This window comes from Trachinotus anak, unplaced genomic scaffold (genome assembly GCF_046630095.1).
Source record: "Trachinotus anak isolate AG129_WGS33_773 ecotype Australia unplaced genomic scaffold, CSIRO_AGI_Tana_v1 ptg000013l, whole genome shotgun sequence".
In the NCBI taxonomy this organism is placed as follows: Eukaryota; Metazoa; Chordata; class Actinopteri; order Carangiformes; family Carangidae; genus Trachinotus; species Trachinotus anak.
This window is the reverse complement of record NW_027273864.1, coordinates 20,395,352-20,416,141: the sequence shown is the minus strand read 5'-3', so window position 1 is coordinate 20,416,141 and position 20,790 is coordinate 20,395,352. Positions and strand designations below refer to the sequence as shown.

Below are 20,790 nucleotides of genomic sequence, written 5' to 3'. Positions count from 1 at the left end.
GACAAGCAACAATCAGCTGACCAAAAAATACTTTATTCATTTAAAACCACAGGTTGTGTATGTTTGATGAAAACTTATCAACTTAAACACAGAGAACATAAAACAGTTTGAACAATTGCTCCCCCTAGTGTTGAAATCACATCTCTACAGCATCATCCTCACTCTTCAGTTTGTTACGGAGGCTGTAAGGAGAGAAAAGATACATTTTAGAAGTTTTGTCCGCTTGAGTTATGCAGAATTATAACCAGAGCTTTAATACAGATTATTAGTCATTGTTAGTCCCTTAGACCAGGTCAAATTCCTGGTCTAAAGGACCACTTTGTTGGGCCTGGAGCATCTCCATATAAATATATAGTTACACATTATTTTCCAATGTAAAAAAACCCATTGCTTAAATTCTGTGTTCCTGCTAAATTAGTCAGTAGTTTGAGAACACTGTAATTTATCAAACGTAGTCTTATGGTGCAGTACCCACCTGCTGAGGTAGGAGTGGACGTCAGAGAAGCCGTGGTATTGAGCCAAGGGGAACAGGATGCCAGTTGGGCAGCGGCCCTCACGCTGGCGGCAGAAGCTGCAGTTGCAAATGCCTCGACAAGGAGGACACTTCCACTCCTGCAAAAAAGAAAACGCAGTTCACTACATTTTCCTCATATCGATCAAGGAATGACAGTAAACAAACAATGTTTATATTTATTTAGTACACGGAAGGATTACTGAACAGGTGTATGGGCCTGAGGCTCTGTATGACTGTTAGTATTTTTTGTTTGAAAGTCACAGAGCTCAGTTAAAAGACAAGTCTCAAACTGCATGAAAAGAGGAAGTGTAGTGCAGTCTTTGACTTCATTTTAAGTGATCACATCATTATATCACTTGACCTTCATATATAAACTGTGTTTGTAACCCTGCCCCCTAGATCTCTCTATGTAACTTTGTCAATGTGCAAATGTCAGCGCTAACATACAGGTGCAGAGTGTGTGTTGGTGTTTCAGCAGACTGACCGGATCGAGCAGCGCCTTCCTGACGTCCTCTCCGTATCTGTTCCTCAGGCACGGCCCACAGAACTGACCCTGAATCCCGCGACAGCCCTCACTGCGGCAGCACGTCTTTGTGTCAACAGTTTTCTGACGGCACTGATGACATGTGGAGCCCTGAAAGTACACGAAGATCCCTCAACAACAGAGATGGACAGGTACACTGGCTGTTGTATTACATTTGTGCACATCTGTCAAAATTATGTCTGGTACACAGAGGGGGAGCATGATTTCACCTGGTGGTGACGTGATGACTTCATCAGCTTTTCCTATGATGTCAGTACCCTGAACTAAAGCTGCCACAGGGATTCTGTTAGTGGTCCCTGGCAGAAACTAACCAGATATTGGCACTAATTTGTCAATGTACTGTATCATTCCCATATATTTCAGGACAGTCTGGCTGGTAACTCACTGTGACTCTGTTGTAGACTTTCTCAGTCATGTTGTCTGCAATCAGCTGGAGCTCATCCTCTGTGATGTCGTCCACGGGACGGATAAAATGAGGTTTGCTCTGATTCGGCCGCGGGGTGCCACGGCGCTGTGGGGCTCGGCGTACCTGGAATACAGAGACGAAAATAATGGTCTGTTTAGAAGGTGTCGCACAGAAACTGACATGATACAGTCAGCCCTACACAAAGCTGAACACATGGTCATTTCTCATTATACATTACATATTTCAAATACAAAATGGAATAAAAATAGAGGTCCCAAAACATCAACCAAACTTGTCTACATTTCTGACGAGAAAAGTTCAATCAAACTTATTGCACAGTTTGTTGAGCAAACACATAAGATATGAATAAACAAAGCACTGTAGGGGCTTCCAATCCTTTTCTAAATATTTCTACCTGGTCCTTGATAAATGACAGAACTGACCTCCAGTAGCTCCTCCTCCAAGCTAAGCTCTAGTTCTTCCTCCTTGGGGGTTAAAAGATTCTCACATCCCCCCATCGAGCGGGTCTGTCTGCGGGACGCCCGCTCTGGGTTCCTCCTGGACTCTCCTCCAGCCGTACTGGAGCGCGGTGGACGCTGTAGGTGAGGTTGAATAAAAATCACTAAAGTACATCGGTCTGCAAAGAAATACTGATATTCAGAGTTTGACTGGCTGAATCATGAAGATAAGAGGATTAAAGGATTTTGGCCACTTCGTTTAGCTGAAAATGTTGAATCACCTTTTGTTTAGTGGAGACTTTTATCAAAATGTGGACTGGTCGGGTCTGAATTTCTGCCCACTTTTCATCATAACAAATATTACCCATTGCCCCTTTCCCCATCATCTTCTACTCACAGAGCCCCTCTCTTTTGTCTTCTGTTTGCCTGCCTGTTTTTTCAGAAACCCTGCGCCTCCGGGCATTTTCTGCAGGTCTGCCATCAGCTGAGCCAGCTGTCAGAAAACACGGAAGATAAAAAAGCGTTACAGCCATGACAGATGACAAACATCCTGAGTCACTGTAGAGGTGCAATTTGACAGCACTTGAAATTAAACGTAGTTTTGCATGACAAACAATATCACAATTCCCCGAACTCTCTGTGGGGTAATGTCATGAATGTAATTTTGTTGGGGACCCTGATCATTTTTCCAAATAAACCTGGGTATTCTAAGGGAACCTGCATGTGTGTATGCGGTTCAGTGTTGCCGGTTTACCATGGCTTTGTTGGCCTTGATGTTCTGCTCTCTCTTTGCCAGGAAAGAATCAGACACGTCCTCTGCTGAATCAGATCCACGCTCTTCAGAGGGAGATTTCTGAGCCACTGCCGTCTCTTCATCCTCAAATTTAACACGTCTCTGACCGGTCTTTCCTGCCTTCTTCGGCCCTCTCTTTTCTGTCCTCTTTCCCTCCTCATCACCAGTGGACTGCTGGGTGGAGGGAGTGGAGCGGAGTGCCACCCTCAGCCTGAAGGGCTGGGCGCCAGCAGATGGTTTAGATGTGACTTCCTGCTTCTTGGGGGTCAGGGCAGGCTTAGCTTCATCTTCATCTTCATCTTCATCTTCATGCTTTGTATTCTGCTGGACATAAACCCAGGTGATTTCTCATTTGGCAGGTGCCACAGCTCTTACACGCCACACACCACAGCATTCACAGTAGAATTGATCAGTTTCTGTCAAAAAGCCTTTTTGTGGCAGAAAATAAAAAGCGTGGTCTCTGTATTGAAGTGACCATGAGTGGGCTACCTGTGGCAGATCATTACAGGGCAGTATTCCTGATTCAACACCATTATATCATAACATAATCGCAGCTGAATCTAAGTCTCACTATTTCCCTGTAGTATGTAAAACTGCTTCTGGAGACGAAACACGCACCTCATCGCTGAGTTCACTGTCAGAAAAGCCGTAAAATGTTCTCTCACTTTCAGAGTCCTCCGCAAAAACATCAGCTAAAGCCCCCGCCTGAGGACAGACACATCAACAAAATTAGGTTCACGACATTATATTGATGAGCGAATAAGTACGAAGTTGCTTTACCATTTGATTCGTGACAAACGTGGACTGTAGGCGAGTGCCAGCTCCTGAGTTTCGGTCAGACCCGCCCGGCTCCGGTACCTGTCCAATTAATGTGATTAAAAATTGGATGCGCTTGATTTGTAGTACAGGGCAGCGCAAAGAGCACCGATTAGCCCGGGTGCAGTAACTCCGCCCTCCGGGAGTGAACTGAATAGCTGAACTTAAAACCTTTGAAACAGAAAAACAACAGCGGTTGTCTTTAAATTTTGTTAAATTGTCTGGTTAATTTCGAAAAGGAGGTCACAAAGAGCTATCTCCTTCAAAACGCACTTGGTTTGAGCGTCAGCAAAGGTGAGTTTGTTTATGGAGGAACATTCCCGCCAGAAAAAGAAGTGAGTGAAAAGTTATAAATAAATTTACTCCTGGTAAATCATAATTATGGGACTCTAAGTTAAATGTATAACAATAAATAATGTAAACCAGAAGGGCACTCAGATGAGTCTGAGCCAGTGTCAAACAACTTACCCCAGATTTCAAATAAAAAATTCAAATTCAAATTTCAAATTTCAAATTTCAAATTTCAAATTAAATGATCCTAATCTGCCAAAACATTGAATGGGTTCTTACCTGGCTCATGTCCCATCCCTTCACCCAGTTCAGTGCAAATCGGTTCAGTAATTTCAGTAATTTGTAATCCTGCTGACAAATAAACAGGCATGGGTGAAAACAGTCATTTCAAACTTAAGGTTAAAACTGAGGAAGTCAAAATTCTGACTTTTTAAGATAAAATTATGATTATATTTATTATATTTATTATATTATTAAAACTCAGGTACAGCTGAGCCTGGTGGAAATGTGATCAGTCACTTTGACTCAAAAAGTCATTCTTTGACCAAGTATCTCATCATCTGCACATAAATTTGAGATGTAACTTTGATTTAATATCTCATGGTTGTGACTCAGTTTGGTAAATTTTTAGTTAGTAAGTCAAAATGATGAGATCTGTTCCTATCTTGGTGCAAATGCTCAAACCCAAATTCCACATTTGGTTGAGGGACTATAGTAAAGAGGGGGAAGATAAGCAAAAATGCCTGAAAGGTAAAGAACCGAGACAGCTGCAGACAACACCCCACTTGACTCCAGATGATACTCCTAAACAATGGAAGATTATTATGCTGATAAATGCTCTGTATTCCCACAGACTGATATTTGGCCGACAGTATGTGTAGCACACGCAGGTGTGTGGCAGTGGGAGTGATGCTGGGAAACGTGGGAAAGTCCTCTCACATTCCCAGAACACTCCCTGCTTGGCTGCTCTGGTCTCAGAGGGACCATGATCCTGCAACGCTGGCTGGTGATTTTGGCTGTTGGTGAGAACACTTGCTATTTAAAAAAATGACTTCCTTTGGAGCGCTGATGCTGTATGTGTATGTGTTTCTGTCCACTTTTTGGTACTTCTGATTGATTATTTACTTCTAATTTGCAGTCAGCTGATAGTATTTAATTGCTGGGTTGCTGAAGCATTGTGCTCTGTAAGTGGCAACTTACAAGTGTGTCTGTTGTAACTCCTAAACTTTACAGTAACATCATCATCTCCCCACAAAACAATATTAGATCATGAAAATTTTGAATATAGGAAATTAAATATTTAGTTTTTTTTGAAATTGTAGTAACTTCTTTGTGTCAAAAGCAGTAAACTGGTGCATGTAGGGGTGTTTCTGGTGTTTTGTACTGAGGCTGCTGATAAGATGCACGTTTGGGTCTCTTCTTGACTTATCCACATAAAAACTACCCAGAACCAAGTCTTTATATTCAATCTACAGGCAAACATTTGCCTGAGCTAAAGTGGTTACACTTTGATAAATATGTGCACCTTGTCTATTTAGAAAGTCTAGTTGTTTCCCCACTCAGTGCAATGAAGTTGATTGCCTGTGTAAATAAATTCAATAACTGTAATAAGAAGTGAAATTGTTTCCAGTAAATCCTCTCATAATGATCAAAGAAGGTTAGAGAGCTAAAACTGTAGCTTATAATTAAATATTTACTTACTTTATTTAAGAGGCTTTTAGAAAATGTTGTCCGCTAGAAAGACAAACTGTGAGTGCAACAGTAGATAATAAGCTTAAGATTCATGCCAGCAAACTATAAATACATACAACCAGAGAGAAAGAGTAAGTTTGCCCAGATAAACCACGTCTACAGCAGCTGTTTGTCTTTCTTCCTCTTCCCCAGAATGCATCTTCATCTGTATCTCTGACCAGTTTTTACTTCAGAAGAGACGGTGTGTATTCCAAGTGAACAGAACGGCAAATACACAACAGAACAACAGATACGGGACTGCAGGCAATGTGAGTGGGTCGGTGCAGGTCTGTGAGAACACCCATTGCTGTTTGGGATATTTTCTGATCATCGATGGCCGGCCCGAGGTTGACCTTCTTGGTGAGAAAACCTTAAATCTTATTAGGTGTCTGGACCTGTGTTAATGAATTGGACTTGACTACAGGCTGGATTGTTGTTGTGCCATTAGAACGAGTCATAAACATCTTTTTCCACTTTGCATTTTTGTGAAGTCAGTGATTTAAGATTTAATTTAAGCCTCAAAGCCGATCAATATCAGAGCATCCCTGACTGATAGTAGCTGATAGCTATATAATCTAATATGTAATAAATATAGTTGAGTCTACAGACATAGTGCAGTTCTCTGTTTTATGTTTTCTTTAAATTGTCTGTTGCTGTTGCCGATTTTTCTGTCGCAGCTTGCGACGTGGCTGAAAAGTCTTGCCCAGATGCAACCTGCGAGCCTCAAACGCGGTTAAACAGTCACTTCATTAAATGTGTATGCAACACAGACTTCTGCAATGGCAACGTCACTTGGCAGCCACATTCAGCGGAACAGCCTCGACTCACCTCCTCTTATTCTGAAGGTATGATAATAATAAGACCACTATACAGTCATCGACTATCACTTGCAAGCCACATAGTGATAAAATGCCATTCTGACGTTATACCAGAGTTAGATACGTTATCATTGCTTCAGAAGACATCTACCACCACACCTTCACCCTTACATTACATAGATAAACATTTAATTGATGAATTGACTGAAATAAAATGGGTATTATTCATCATTCACAAAAAAAAAAAAAAAATCAGCGTATGCTTTTTGTTTTCTTTGTAGGTGATTTCATGAAAGTTGGTGTAATAGTTGTGATTGGAACTTTGCTCGTCCTGTGCTTCATGATCACTGCTGCCAAATGGAAAAGCTTCTTCAAAGAAAAAAGTAAGGTCCTTTTTTTATTCTGCTCTATTACTTTCACTGGAAGATGAGTTTCAGTTTCAGTTTTCAATTTAACCACTATCCACTTTAGTGGATGACATTGGGAATTTAGCTTAATTTGACCGTGCTGATTGCAGTATGCATCATGTAGGCTTCCACATACTGCTCACCCTGGGGAGATGGAGTTAATATAAAAGCTCCATATAATCCCTCATTATTCTTTTGGACTGGATTCAGAACAGACAGTCTCTATAGCTGTTTCTCTTAAAAAGTTAAATAGTGTTGTTTTGTATCAAATATCCTTTCTGCTTTTCAAAGGATTAGAGAAAAACACTCAGATTCAGTTCTCATGATTTCTTTGTTTGGCCTTGGAACTGTTTCATTCTTTGTGCTGGACTGACCTTGGTGTTTATCTCTGCTGTAATACTCCCTTTTACCTGTATCCTTTCTTTGTTACTCTTCAGCCAGGCTTCTGTGTTGTCTGTGGCTATTCAGCCAGGTTATTCTAAAATCAAATGTGAGTGTTAATTCAGACTTGTCTACTTTCATTATTTTAGAGGAGAATCTGGAAGCCTGCCCTCATGATTACAGTGTCTCACCACTGTGTTCCTGCCAAACAACAAAAACCTCTGAGATTGACGTAGTTGAAATTGAACTACAGCGGGTAAGCTTAGCTATCAAATGGATTTCTATTGGCCGTGTGCAGAATATTGGTTAATCAGACAGTTAGGTGATATATTTTACAATGTTCTTTTGCCCTTATCTTCATATCTTTTTCAGATTGTGGGCCGTGGGTATTTTGCAACTGTCTGGCAGGGGAAATACCAAGGATCCATGGTGGCTGTGAAAGTTTTCCCTGCAGGCTGGAAACATAAATTTACTGCAGAGAAGGAGGTTTATGAGCTACCACTGATGAAGCATGAAGGGATTCTCCACTTCCTGGGCACCGGGAGGGAACCGGATGGTAGCAGCTGGCTCATTGTTCTGCAGTTTGCCGAATACGTAAGTGGCAACCATTCGTTAATGGAAAATGAAGTTGTTAGTTTCCCCATTTTATAGGACATCAAAAGTTATTCAAGGAACAGGAAAAGGAGACAGGGTGAGGACGCAAAGAAAGACCATAAGTATTTGACTCTTGTAAGACAGCAAATATCTAATCTTGAATTCTAAATGTCAAAATTTAAATACCACATATATCGTTCAAATATTTTACTCTGAAAATCAGTATTACTTTCAAAAACTTGATGTTAAATATATTTTTTTTATGTTGTTTTTTCCAAATTGTTAAAAACAAAAACAATTCAAGTTGTTGAGATTCAGTCAGTCATTTTTAGACCTAGAAGTTCAAGTCAATTCACGACATTACATAGGTTGCACAAATCGAACGTGTGCACTTCAACCAAGACATTCAAACTGAAAACTCAGTTGCTCATACAATTTAAACTGTTTTGGCCTTTCTTTACTTCCATATTAAGGGTGCATGTAACTTTGCAGTCACCTCATATTTATGGGCTACTGTGTTCCCATTGTTCTGACCAGGATAATTAGCATTTCTCCAGCTGAGAGCTGGTTGTACACAGACTTCATGTCATACATACATTTTGAACTTAGCTCAGCATCTGCAGTCTATCTTACAAAATCCTCTCACATCCGTACGTTTATTGTATACCTGAAGCCAAAGTGGCCAAACTCTTTAATGTTCACATTCTTCAATAACTGGTGTGCCTCTGTTTTCAGGGTTCTCTCCATTCCTTTCTGTGTGAACACAGCACCAGCTGGATGCTGTCACTGAAGTTGTGCCACTCTTTATCACAGGGACTTTCCTATCTCCACTCTGACCTTCATAGAAATGGTATTGTCCATAGTATTACACGTTTGTGTCTGTGTGTAATAGCCCACCTAAAGTGGCATGAAAAAGTATGTGAACTCTTTGGACTGACCCGGTTTTCTGCACTGATTGGTCACAAAAATGCAATATGATAATATCACACAAACAATTATGACCTTTTGTGTCAGAGTATCAAACACAGCCATTAAACATTCACAGAGCTGGTGGAAAAAGTAAGTGAACCCTTGGATTTAATAGCCTCAAACAAGCATTTCTGGTAGCTGCTAATTAGACCTGCATAATGTTCAAGTTTAACTTTATTTCCAGGTTCATCTGTGTAATCCGCTGTATCTCTGTGCACTACTTGGATATATACTATACCTTACCTCCAGTATGATGATAAGTGTGTTAAAATTCATGCGGAGGCCTCCACCTGCGGAGAATCGCTCCACAGCATCTGTTGCCTTATGAATCTGAGCTGGGAGGTAATGTAACACTGGAGAGAATTTGGGGCCATTTTTCCTACAGAACGGCCTCAGCACAGACATATTCTCAGGATGTCAGCATCTTTACTGGATTCACGTGTGGGCTGTTGCTGGGCCGTTTTTTTAGGGTCATTGTCCTGCTGCATCACCCAGCTTCTACTGAGCTTCGACTAGCAGACAACCACCCTGATATTACACTGTGAGAGACCTTGATAAAATTTGGAATTCATTTTCTCCTACATGACAGTGAACTGTCCAGGCCCAGAGGCAGCAAAGCAGCACCAAATCATTACGCTCCCTCCACCCTGCTTCAGCTTTGGGATGACGTTTTCATGTTGGAATACAGTGCTCCTTTTACACCATACATAGCGCTGCATGCTCTTCCTAAACAATTCAACCTTTGTTTCATCAGACCACAAAACAGTTTCCCAGTAGTGTTGTGGAGTGTCAAGGTGCTCTTTGGCAAGCATACATATTCCATAGCCTGAGGTTCTTTGTCACCATCCACATGTGCCTTTTCTTGCAGATGTGCATAAACCTCCTGTGGCTCATGGAGACCTCAGCAGCTCCAATGTGCTTGTAAGAGCCGATGGTACCTGTGTCCTGTGTGATTTTGGATGCTCCACCATCCTGCGTCTTTGTTCAGGACATCACAGCTGGCACAGCAACACAACAAACATGAAGGTGAGGCAAAGCTGGAGTCCCAATTTACTACTGTTAATTAACAGTAAAATCTAATGAAGATAGAGACGCTCACATTTCTGTCCATCTACTGGGTCATCCTCAGTTGGGCACACTGCGCTACATGTCCCCTGAGTTCCTGGAGGGGTCTGTGAACCTCAGCAGCAGCTGGTGTCTCATGCAGGGGGACATCTATGCTCTGGGACTGCTGCTGTGGGAGACCTGGATGCGCTGCTCTGACTTATTTGAAGGTAAATTTCCTTTCAGAACGACCAGGTACAAAATAATCAGGTATCTTGAATTATCATGAAAAACCATCAGTAACTTAGATGAATGTGCATTCTCATCACCCTTGAAAATGCTATCGTAATTCAGTTTGATTCTGCAACTCTAGATGTAATCATTCAGAATTTGTGCTAATCGAGTCAGTTATGGGCATTTAATCTGGTGTCTTGTAACGCTCAAGAACAACACGCATCATAATATTTAATAAAAACTAGTTTTTAGATAACAATCAGATCCAAAAGACTAAAGAAGGAATGTGCTTCAAAAAGTTTGTAACAGGAAAGGGAATGATCTTCAGGCACTGTTTTTTAGGTTATGCGAGTAGGAAAGCCTTTATTTATTCAGGCATAATGGTCGTAACATCAGTCAATACTGTCAGATTTTCCGTTTTAACTTTATTTTGAGGTTCATCTGTGTAATCAGCTGTATCTCTGTGCACTACTTGGGTATATACTGTACCTTACCTCCAGTATGATGATAAGTGTGTTAAAATTCATGCGGATGCCTCCACCTGCAGGCAGAATTGCTCCACAGCATCTGTTGCCTTATGAATCTGAGCTGGGAGGTAATGTAACACTGGAGAGCCTCATCACGTACGTGTCTAACATGGACAAGAGACCCTCCATACCTAAACACTGGGGGCTGCTACCACAGGTATCCCTACACAGCTGCTTCTTACTTGGACGTATGGTTTGTGTGTTCTGTGTTTTAGTAAGATAAGTTTGTGAATGTACTGACTTTTCAGGGATCTGCACTGCAGGAGCTCCTGACAGATTGTTGGGACTGTGACCCGGACGCCCGACTGACAGCTCAGTGTGTTGCAGACAGATTAGTCTCTCTTCAGTCTTGTTTCTCTCCTTGACTATTTATTTTCTAGGTTGCTATAGTCTTTTGTTTTGCTATTGTTTTTGAGAGAGAATGAAGAGAGATGTGCCCAATTTTGTTACTGTGATATATATTATTTTTCCTCTATATTTAAATAATAATAAAAAAAAAAACAATTGAAGCACTGATAATAGATAATATTAATGATAATAGATACATTTAACTACTCTAATAAACCATGGTAAGCTAGCGTAATGAGGCTAAATTCCATTTAGCTGCTTCAGTGTCAGGGTCCTGGTGTTGTTCATGCTGACTCACTGTCACACTGTCATGGTTCGCTGGCACACATCAACAGAACATCATTGTTTTTATTGTTGTTGTTATCATTGTTATTAGTAACAGTTGTGTCTTTCCTACTATAACAAGTCAAACTGTCTTCTCTTGCCTGCTGTAACTTTCCTCTCATGAAATGTCCAAATGTCTGTATTGATATTTTTAATAAAGAAAAACATGTTGCACATGGGTTGGTTTGGTTGTGTAGCTGAGCTTAAACAAAGTTTTGAGTTTTTTTCTGGGCAACATCTTTGCAGTTTTTGTTTAGATTAAATAAATAAAAGGTAGAAGTCTCTGTGTCCTAAGACCAACTCTTTACATAACTGTTGCTCCATGATGTAATGGATGTAGCCTGTATCTGACAATGGAATATGATTCAGAGGTGTTGACAGTAATTTCAAGTCAGGTGTGTGTGTGTGTGTGTGTCTCTGTGTGAGTGTGTGCCCCGCCCATCATCACTCCATTATCACTGCCTTTTGTGCCACAGAAACTAGTCGATCAATCAGCTTCTCATTCACACTGTCATTCTCATTCCTTCAGGAATTTCTCCATTGCGTAAATAATGTACGTAGCCTTTAACAGCGGGCGTGGTTTTTGCTGCTGCTGCTCGGGTTGAAAGCGGAAGACAAACACAGCCGGAGCTCAGTCTGAATTCCTGACAAACTTACCCAGACCCGAGGCAAGTTTCTAAGGTAAGCCCACGAAATCTAGCCATTGGCAAACTGTGATTATAAGTGGCGTGTATGGGACAAAACAACGTGAAACTACCTCAGTCGGATGAGTTCGACCTATTTTTGTGATTCCTGTCTTATCATACCTGAAACCTGAGTTAAATGGAGAAAGTGTTGCGTAATTACAGGTGGATAAATTACTCTAACTAATGAAAAGATACTTTCGTGGTAATCAGATTTTCTACACAGGAGTGTGCTGAGGAGTGACCCGAGGATTTCAAGTTTTAATGTCTATTTTACTGATACAATTAATTAGTCAGTCTACTAATTGATCAGCTGATTGACAGAACATTAATCATCAATAATTTTGATAAATGATCAGTCGTCAGTTCTCACATGTGATTATTTGCTGTTTTCCTTCATTTTATATTGTAAATTGAACAGCTTTGGGGTTTGAACTTTCTGTTGGACATGAATGATTGGAGGACATTTTCTTGGGCTTTGGGAAATTGTTTATTTTTCACTATCTTTGTTCACTATTGTAAAAAATAATAAATAACTGACAGAATTCATCAAAAATAAAAATAACTATTATCTGAAATGCTAATTGATTATTGAAATCAGTTTTGTAGGATTATAATATTGGAAATATTTTCAGTGCTTTAAGTATTTTGCATGTCGGTTTTTACGAAATGTTCATTGCGTTTAATTTTTCACAGTTTCCCCAGGTTTCTCTCTGAAGTGTTTGATCACTCAGGTCAAAAACAAACAACAAAGCATGTGGCCAAACCAAGGTGGGAAATCTCACATAACCAGCATAATATTTCAAGACTTGTTCATACCTGTTTTATAAAATAGGTGTTAATAAGGTGTGCGTGTGCTTTGATATGTATCAGGGCCTCCCCTGCCAATGGGCCCACCAAACTCTGCCTACCCTCCTGGCTACAACCCTGCATATCCTGCTGCACCTCCTTCAGGAGTCTTCCCTCACCCTCCAAATCCAGCGTACCCACCTGCCTATTACCCAGCTGGCATGAACCCAGCTATGGTACCAAATGCACCTCCAGGGGTGATGCCCTATGGAGCTCCAGGAACTCATCCTTATCCTATGGCTCCAGGTGGATATCCAGCGGTCCCTCCTGCAGGTGTTCACCCAGGACCATACCCACACTCTCCAAATTGGGGTCACCATAAAGGCCACTACAAATATCATCATCATCATGGAGGGATGAATCCTATGTCTGGAGCGTTAGCTGGGGGATTGACAGCAATGGTTATGGGGACGGTTGGACACAAAGCCCACAAAAAGATGAAGAAGAAGATGAAGAAAGCACATAAGTGGAACAAGCATATGTACTATGGCAAGGTGAGATTGGGTTTTAAAGGTACACCATGTAAGAGATGTTTAAGATGAAATATTAACCCCAGGCCTCCGACTTCATTTCACCAGTTTTCACTAAACAATGTAAATGTAGTCATGAACCAACAAGCACAAAGTGCAGCACAACCAGTAAAACGCAGTACTGTTGGGAATCAACATGATTTCCATTCTACTGGAAAAGGGATATATATCATCATGATTGGATCTTCTTATCTTTAAGATGAACAGTCATGTGATTGTATTATGAAACATGATATTTGCTTGTGTGAGTACAGACCAAACAACACATTATAATCATAACTGAGGGACAGTAATGCTATTCCTTTTCTACGCCCTGTGTGTTTAATACGATGCTGTAGCTAATTCCAGTTAGTCCAGTTAGTCTTCTTTGGAAACATGATGTGGTGTTTTCTCTGTCATTCTGGATTTGACTATCTTAGATCGTACATGTGGGTTTGAACAGGTTCAGCTAAGGCTGGTGCTTTCAGGAGTCTCACATACAACAGTGGTTTAATTTTCCAGTCACATATAATGGTTGCTGTGAGTACACACCCGTGTATCAGCCTAGCCTAATTCTTGATGGTATAAGTTTGATTTAATAGAACTGCTATTAAGCTAAATACAAATCAGCCTAATTTTTTATTAGATGTGGCCATAAAGCATTTTAACAATCCTTATTTTTCAAAACACACCACAGTTTTGACAGTATAAACTCCAATTATGTAACTGTAGCAGCTAAGATGAGTGTACCAAACACCTCGTAAAAAACTGTAGTCATGTCTCCCCTTCATATTTTGTTATGGTGGTTTGGTCCAGGGTGTATTTTACAGATACTGATCACAGAACTACAGGCAGGAGTGTGTCTCTATGATCCTCTTGCTCTTCAACAACTACGTGTTTCTACTTGTCACTTTGATCATGAAGATGACACTTCTCTATACAGTACATATGCCATAATATAGTATAGAGTTGAGTATTCATAGTGTATAGTTTAGAGAATGTTATAGATAAAAGAAACAGAAGGGAGGGACTGAGAGAAATAGGCACAATTATAAACCCGTGTGCTACTTCATGAAATTAAACATATGTCATTTTTCTCTTTCTCTCCACAGTACTGCAGCAGCAGCAGCAGCAGCAGCAGCGACTCAGACTGAGACCAAATGTTCAAGACACGGCTTTCACAGAAATGCTGCTTCACAATAGAGCAGCCTTACTATACATCATAAACACAAACGTCATTCTTGTCACTTTTAACAGGATTTCTAGAAAAATATAGTATTTTACCATATCTACTGAGTGCTATTTTTAACACTTGAATGTATTTAAATGTTTTTACTTTTTTATTTATTTTTTGTGGCATTTCAGGTCAAATTTTTTGTAGTTATGGTTTCTGTCAAAAAGTTAAAATGCATACACTAGTGTGCAAATATTGAAAAATAATGCAGCAACGTGCACAACTTTCTTAAGGGACAGATTATTCTTTGGATTTTTGAGAAATCTAACTTTTAATTACTAAAAGCAAAAAATAGATAAATAAATAAAATACAATAAATTAAAAAAGCAAATATGTGTAAATATGTTTTGTATTTTCTCAGGGAAATTTAACGTAGAGGTGGATATGATACATTTATCGAGTGTCTTTATTTAGGCGCACTGACTTTTTTCCTACTTTCATGGCAGACATTTTGGTTTGTCATGGCAGAGAAATCACAGGCGGAGCTAATACTGTTAATGATGGCTCTGTCACGTGTAACGACTCTAGCAGGCCACACCAGTCGGCAGCATGCACTTGAGAAAAAGACAGGTGTGAATAATAAAATTAACGTGGCTAAATTCCATTTCGCTGCATTTCGGCGTCAGGGTCATGGTGTTGTTCGTGCTGACTCACTGTGACACTGCCACAGCTTACTGGGAGACATCAACAGAACAGAGTCACTGATACTGTTAGTAACGGTTGTGCTTCTCCTGCTGTGAAAGGTTAAACTGTCTGCTGTTAAAAAGGCCTTTACCTAAACCCTGGAAACTGGCACATCTAAACTGAATGCAGCCATCATCATTGTTATTAATTGCAGCAGTGCTTTTCCTATTATGAAATGTCTGAATGTCTGTATTGGTATTTGTATTAAAAACTCCCAACTATTGCCTCACCTTGCAGTTTACATCCATGTCTGTCATATAATAGTATGTATAATATATGTATAAAGACTTTTTAAAAATGAGATAAATGGTATGAAGTCGATTTGTGATATTGGTATATATAAATAAAATTGATTTGACTCGACTTTGTTAAGCTTTATTCCTGTGCTGCTATGCCTCGACTGTATTAGTGTGTAAGTTCATTGAGAGAAAAAAAAAACAGACTTATGTTTTCCCTTCCCTGGCCAATTAAACTGAGTCTGATTAAACACAAAGTTGTAGCCATGACAACAGACGATGCTTCAGATATGGATGTTGATGCAAAGAAGCTCTACACCATTGATGCTCCTACTCAATATCCGGCCAAATGTGAAATATGGTCACAATCTCCCCTTATGTTCCTGAGTTATGATGTTGTATAAAGGCCAGAAAAGTGGGAATATGATTTTGGCTGTGTTCCAGGGCGAGAACATATTAAATCTACCTTATTAATATGCAAAAGATCACAATGTGATTGGTTCTATCTACACACTGTTGATACATATTTCTGTTTACTCTGACAATAGGGACCTGGTTCATTAGTAACGATGGTGTGAATCTTTAGTTTTGAAACAATATATTGTTCATTTTGACAACTGATAATGAGGTGTCAGTTCATTTTGACAGTACAGTATTTTACAACAAAAAACAACGATATCACCGGTGCATGGCGTTTGGCTCCCCAGTTCCACTACCCAATCGACGGACAAGGCAGGGGGAATCATTTACATATCTTCTAACCACTAACCCTAACTGTAATGTCTGATATGACAAACCTGATGTCTAGATAGTGGTAGCTTGTTTGTTTGGTCTTGAGCTGATTATGAGTATTATAAACCATCTTTACAGATCAGGTGGAGACACAACAATACACAGGTGCAAACAGTAACCAATAAATAAGCTCCATTACGTTCTCAGGTACTATGGTCCTCGCCACTGACAACTGACACCTGGAAAAGTGTTACTGCCTTCAACCTTTTGGATATCAAAGTTATCACTTCATCATTTTATTCAATTAGACATTCGTGTGAACTTTTGTCATAATTAGTATATGGGAGATCTCAGGGAGATGTTGTGTCACAGTGACCTTGACTTTTGACTTTTGAACATCAGTCAGCTCATCCTTGAATCCAAGTGAACGTTTGTCTTAAAGAAATTCCTTCAAGGCGTCAGAGAGATGTCACGTTCACGGACAGACAACCTGAATCCAGTGCCTCTGGTCATATCTGTTGGTTTGGTTGTGTAGCTGAGCCCAAACAAAGTCTTGAGTAATTCAGAGCAAATGTTGTTTTTGTGAAGATGGAATAACCAAAGCAATAGAAAGGTTTGTGTTGCAGGGCTAACTGTTATGTAACTGTTGATCCATGATGTCATGGATGTATATGTGACAACTGAATATGATTCATAGGTGTTAACAATAATTTCAAGTCAGGTGTGTGTGTGTGTGTGTGTGTGTGTGTGTGTGTGTGTCCTGGAAAAACCCGCCTCCTCCCTTCATAATATAACTGATGGTTGGAGTAAACACCACCACTCCACTATCACTGCCTTTTGTACCACAGAAACTAGTAAAACAGCTTCCCTGCTTATAACCACCAGGAACTTCTCCATTGCGTAAATAATGTGCGTAGCCTTTAACAACGGGCGTGGTTTCCTGATGCCCTTTTTTTTTTTTTGCTGCTGATGTTCAGTTCAATGCGGAAGACAAACACAGTCGGAGCTCAGTCTGAATTCCTGACAAACTTACCCAGACCCGAGGCAAGTTTCTAAGGTAAGCCCATGAAATCTAGCCATTGACAAACTGTGATTATAAGTGGCGTGTATGGGACAAAACAACGTACAAACTACAACAGTCAGATGAGTTCGACCTATTTTTGTGATTTCTGTCATATCATGTAGTTAAATGGAGAAAGTGTTGCGAAAGTTCAGGGGATTATTGAGGGATTAGACTATAATTTAGACATGATGTTATAACGCCATTACCTGTGATAAGTATATTTGTGTGACGGTGTTTGAAAATGTAACCCGAGCAAGGGGCATATTTTGCGATTCAATAATAATAATAATAATAAATACTTTGTTACATAGAAAAATCCTTCAAACACTTTCTTAAGGAAAAGCTTTCCCAGGAAAATGTAGTTAAAGTATCAAAAGTAAAAGTACTCAGTATTATGTTATTGGATTATTATTATTACTGAGGCAATACTATGTAAACAGCATTTTTATATTACAACTGGTGAGATCACATATTTTGTTAGTAATACCAGAAACGGTCAAATAAATGTAGTGGGGTAAATTACTATAATATGCAATTTAATGCAATAAGTAGCATCAAATTGTAATACTAACCAGATGTAGTGACAAACACCAAAGGTATCATCTCACATCGGCAACCACAGAACTGTTTGGAAAGAAGGTCTGGTGACTTGTTTGATTTGGATTGAATCAACGACAGATACTAAATTATGTGATAGATACAGTTCAGTAAAACTCTGCCTTTTACATGTAATATAATTTTACTAAATATCATTGCATTTTATTCCTCTTTGTTTCCCCAGGTTTTTATCTCTGAAGTGTTGACCTGTCAGGCCAAAAAAACATGTGGCCAAATCAAGGTGGGTGGGATATCACACATAATCAACATATAATTATAATATTTCATGACTTGTTCATACCCATTTTATAATATAGATGTTCTGAAGAATATTATATGTGTGCTTTTATGTGTATCAGGACCTGCCCCAAACCCTGCCTATCCTCCTGGCTACAACCCTGCATATCCTACTGCACCTCCTTCAGGAGTCTTCCCTCAGCCTCCAAATGCAGCGTACCCACCTGGCCAGTACCCAGCTGGTATGAACCCAGCTATGGTACCAAATGCTCCTCCCGGGGCGATGCCTTATGGAGCTCCAGGAACTCATCCTTATCCTATGGCTCCAGGTGGTTATCCAGCGGTCCCTCCTGCAGGTGTTCACCCAGGCCCATACCCACACTCTCCTAAAGGGGGTCACCATAAAGGCCACCACAAAGGCCATCATGGAGGGATGAATCCTATGGCTGGAGCGTTAGCTGGAGGATTGGCAGGAATGGGAATGGGGATGGGTGGACATAAAGCCCACAAAAAGATGAAGAAGATGAAGAAAGCACATAAGGGGCACAAGCATGGGCACCACAAACACGGCAAGGTGAGATTGGGTTCAAAGGTACACCATGCAAGAGTTGTGTAAAATGGCCCCTTCTGCAGGTGAAACATTAATGCAAATACTAGATAAAAAGAAGTAACTTGAACCTGCCAACGCCTCTCGCCCCAAGGCCTCCAACTTCATTTCAGTCTGCAAACATAACCTGTCACCAAACAATATAATTGCAGTCATGAATCCACTAGTGCAAAGTGCAGCACAACCAGTGAAACACAGTACTGTTGGGAAGCAACATGATTTCCATTCTATATTATTATTATTATTATTATTATTACTATTATATATTATTGTACATTAGATTAAGAGTAACTAGATAGTAATATGAAACATGATACTAGTAATGCTATTCCTTCTCTAGACCTTGTTTGTTTAATGTTACTCTGCAACTAATGATTAATCCAAATATTGAATTTTCTGCAAAACACTGCAACTAATGATTAATCCAAATGTTGATTATTCAGCAAAACAGTTAGAAAATAGTGAAAAACAGAGTAAATTGACTAATCAAAATGCATTTTCTTGTCAGTCAGAAAACTGATCAAATGTTTCAGCTCTACTTAGATATCTCTGCTTTGAGGAAACATTTACAGAAGGAAATGGAAAAAGAAAAGGCAACATAAAACTACTTTACATCAAATTTTAGTAATTTATCTATAATTACTCAGGAAATGTATTGTGTCAAACTCAGCAAGCCTTGACTAATTCACCAGGTAAAAACCTCACATTAGCAGTGACATACACTGATGCAAAAAATAAAAGTTTTGATATAGTGACCTCTAAAGGCATCTGGGAGATTTATACAAGACACAGCAGCTGGGTTTGTGTGGCGAAACAATATGTAAGCACATACATTCATCTCAATTCTAATGTAATGTAATGAAGTGGATCTAGTAACAGATGTGAGATTCACATTTTCACTTTTTGATTTTCTGGAAAGATTGTAGGCAGGATGAAACGGAAAATCTATGATCCACTACAATCACTGATGACAGACTTGTAGTCACCGAGCCTTGAAAATAGTCAGATGATAATAGCATTCCTTCCACTTGACCGTCACATGACTCATACAACCCTGTTATCCCTAACGTTTCACCTAGACCATAAAGATTTTATAGCGGGTTTTGCATGTGTATAATGCAGATTAAATGAAATTAAACGTATACCATGTTTCTCTTTCTCCACAGTCCTCCAGCAGCAGCAGCAGCAGCAGCAGCAGCAGTGACTCAGACTGAGGCCACCAGTTCAAGACACGGCTGTCACAGAAATGTTGCTTCACAAAAGAGTAGCCTTACTATAAATCATAAACACACAAACGCAACTGTTTTCACTCTCACAGTATTTTATCATATCAAGTATGTGCTATTTATAAGACTAGAAATATATGCATAGGATGTGAGCATCCCCACAGCATTAATCTTTATTGGTATTCTAACGTCACGTTTTTTTTGGTTTTTTTTTGTGTTGTTTCTGTATTTATGGTTTCTATTAAACAATAAAAATACATACACTAGTGTGCAAACTTACCCTGAAGTGGCAATGCAGCAATGTGCACACAGCTCTCTGAATGGACAGATTAATCTTTGGATTTTTGTGGAAATCTTACATTGAGATTTAGTAAAACCAAAAAAAAGATGTAAATATGTTTGTTTTTATTTTCTCAGAAAGATTAACCTAGAGGTGGATATGATGCAGGCGAATTGTCTTTATTTAGGCTTATTGATTTTTTATTTTCTTTGTTAATTTTATGTTTATAACTATACATGACTACAGAAAAACATCATTCTTTATTGCTTCGTGTCTGCACGAATTGTACAGGACCTTCAATTCATCCTGCTGAATAAATAGATGTAAATGAGAAGTCTGAGACGCATGTGTTGTCCCCATGATGGTAAATAATTTAAGTTATCAACAGTTGCAATACACTTTGCGCCCACTAGTGGCTCCATAAATAAGTATTTTATTGAAGTTTGTAAATATGAACATATTAGATACACTTGTAAAGCATACGTCTATTTGATAATTAATGTTTAAATACATATAAAACACGTGGGTCATCGGTGATTTCAGACAGCAGGTTCTTGCTGTTTTACTCCAGTGCAACTCCATTGTACGCAATAACTTATTTTTTTAATGACATCCCTCCTTTTAAACTGCCATATTGTAGCATAGTGTCCCACA

At 39.5% G+C, this 20,790-nt stretch overlaps 3 protein-coding genes across 8 annotated transcripts; 2 read left to right on the top strand and 1 right to left on the bottom strand.

Annotated features, from left to right (window-relative positions):
* Window positions 1-12: 12 nt before the first annotated feature.
* On the bottom strand, window positions 13-4,125 carry LOC139630294 (cell division cycle-associated protein 7-like). Of its 2 annotated transcripts, none has more exons than XM_071493581.1 (10): window positions 4,102-4,125; window positions 3,496-3,573; window positions 3,334-3,420; window positions 2,677-3,039; window positions 2,320-2,415; window positions 1,908-2,060; window positions 1,444-1,587; window positions 999-1,148; window positions 476-612; window positions 13-182 (listed from the first exon to the last, which is right to left on the bottom strand). In XM_071493581.1, exons 1-10 carry the CDS (start codon window positions 4,108-4,110, stop codon window positions 137-139), a joined length of 1,263 nt encoding a protein of 420 aa, XP_071349682.1. In that variant the 5' UTR covers window positions 4,111-4,125; the 3' UTR covers window positions 13-136. The 2 variants fall into 2 exon arrangements, with proteins under 2 accessions (XP_071349682.1, XP_071349683.1); XM_071493582.1 differs by having other exon boundaries at window positions 2,677-3,036.
* On the top strand, window positions 3,641-10,960 carry LOC139630291 (anti-Muellerian hormone type-2 receptor-like). Of its 2 annotated transcripts, XM_071493576.1 has the most exons (12): window positions 3,641-3,825; window positions 4,676-4,844; window positions 5,707-5,913; window positions 6,231-6,398; window positions 6,653-6,754; window positions 7,309-7,415; window positions 7,532-7,753; window positions 8,489-8,603; window positions 9,591-9,748; window positions 9,852-9,996; window positions 10,548-10,684; window positions 10,776-10,960. In XM_071493576.1, the coding sequence occupies exons 2-12, from the start codon at window positions 4,808-4,810 to the stop codon at window positions 10,890-10,892; spliced, it is 1,515 nt and encodes a 504-aa protein (XP_071349677.1). In that variant the 5' UTR covers window positions 3,641-3,825; window positions 4,676-4,807; the 3' UTR covers window positions 10,893-10,960. The 2 variants fall into 2 exon arrangements, with proteins under 2 accessions (XP_071349677.1, XP_071349678.1); XM_071493577.1 differs by lacking the exon at window positions 3,641-3,825 and having other exon boundaries at window positions 4,265-4,844; window positions 6,324-6,398.
* Window positions 10,961-11,670: 710 nt separating this feature from the next.
* On the top strand, window positions 11,671-20,470 carry prr13 (proline rich 13). 4 transcript variants are annotated; one of them, XM_071493595.1, is made up of 4 exons: window positions 11,671-11,880; window positions 12,588-12,653; window positions 12,756-13,225; window positions 14,353-15,521. In XM_071493595.1, exons 2-4 carry the CDS (start codon window positions 12,638-12,640, stop codon window positions 14,392-14,394), a joined length of 528 nt encoding a protein of 175 aa, XP_071349696.1. In that variant the 5' UTR covers window positions 11,671-11,880; window positions 12,588-12,637; the 3' UTR covers window positions 14,395-15,521. The 4 variants fall into 4 exon arrangements, with proteins under 4 accessions (XP_071349696.1, XP_071349695.1, XP_071349698.1 ...); XM_071493594.1 differs by having other exon boundaries at window positions 11,673-11,880; window positions 12,579-12,653; XM_071493597.1 differs by lacking the exons at window positions 12,588-12,653; window positions 12,756-13,225; window positions 14,353-15,521 and adding exons at window positions 17,971-18,027; window positions 18,146-18,597; window positions 19,797-20,470 and having other exon boundaries at window positions 11,696-11,880.
* The last annotated feature ends 320 nt before the right edge of the window (window positions 20,471-20,790 follow it).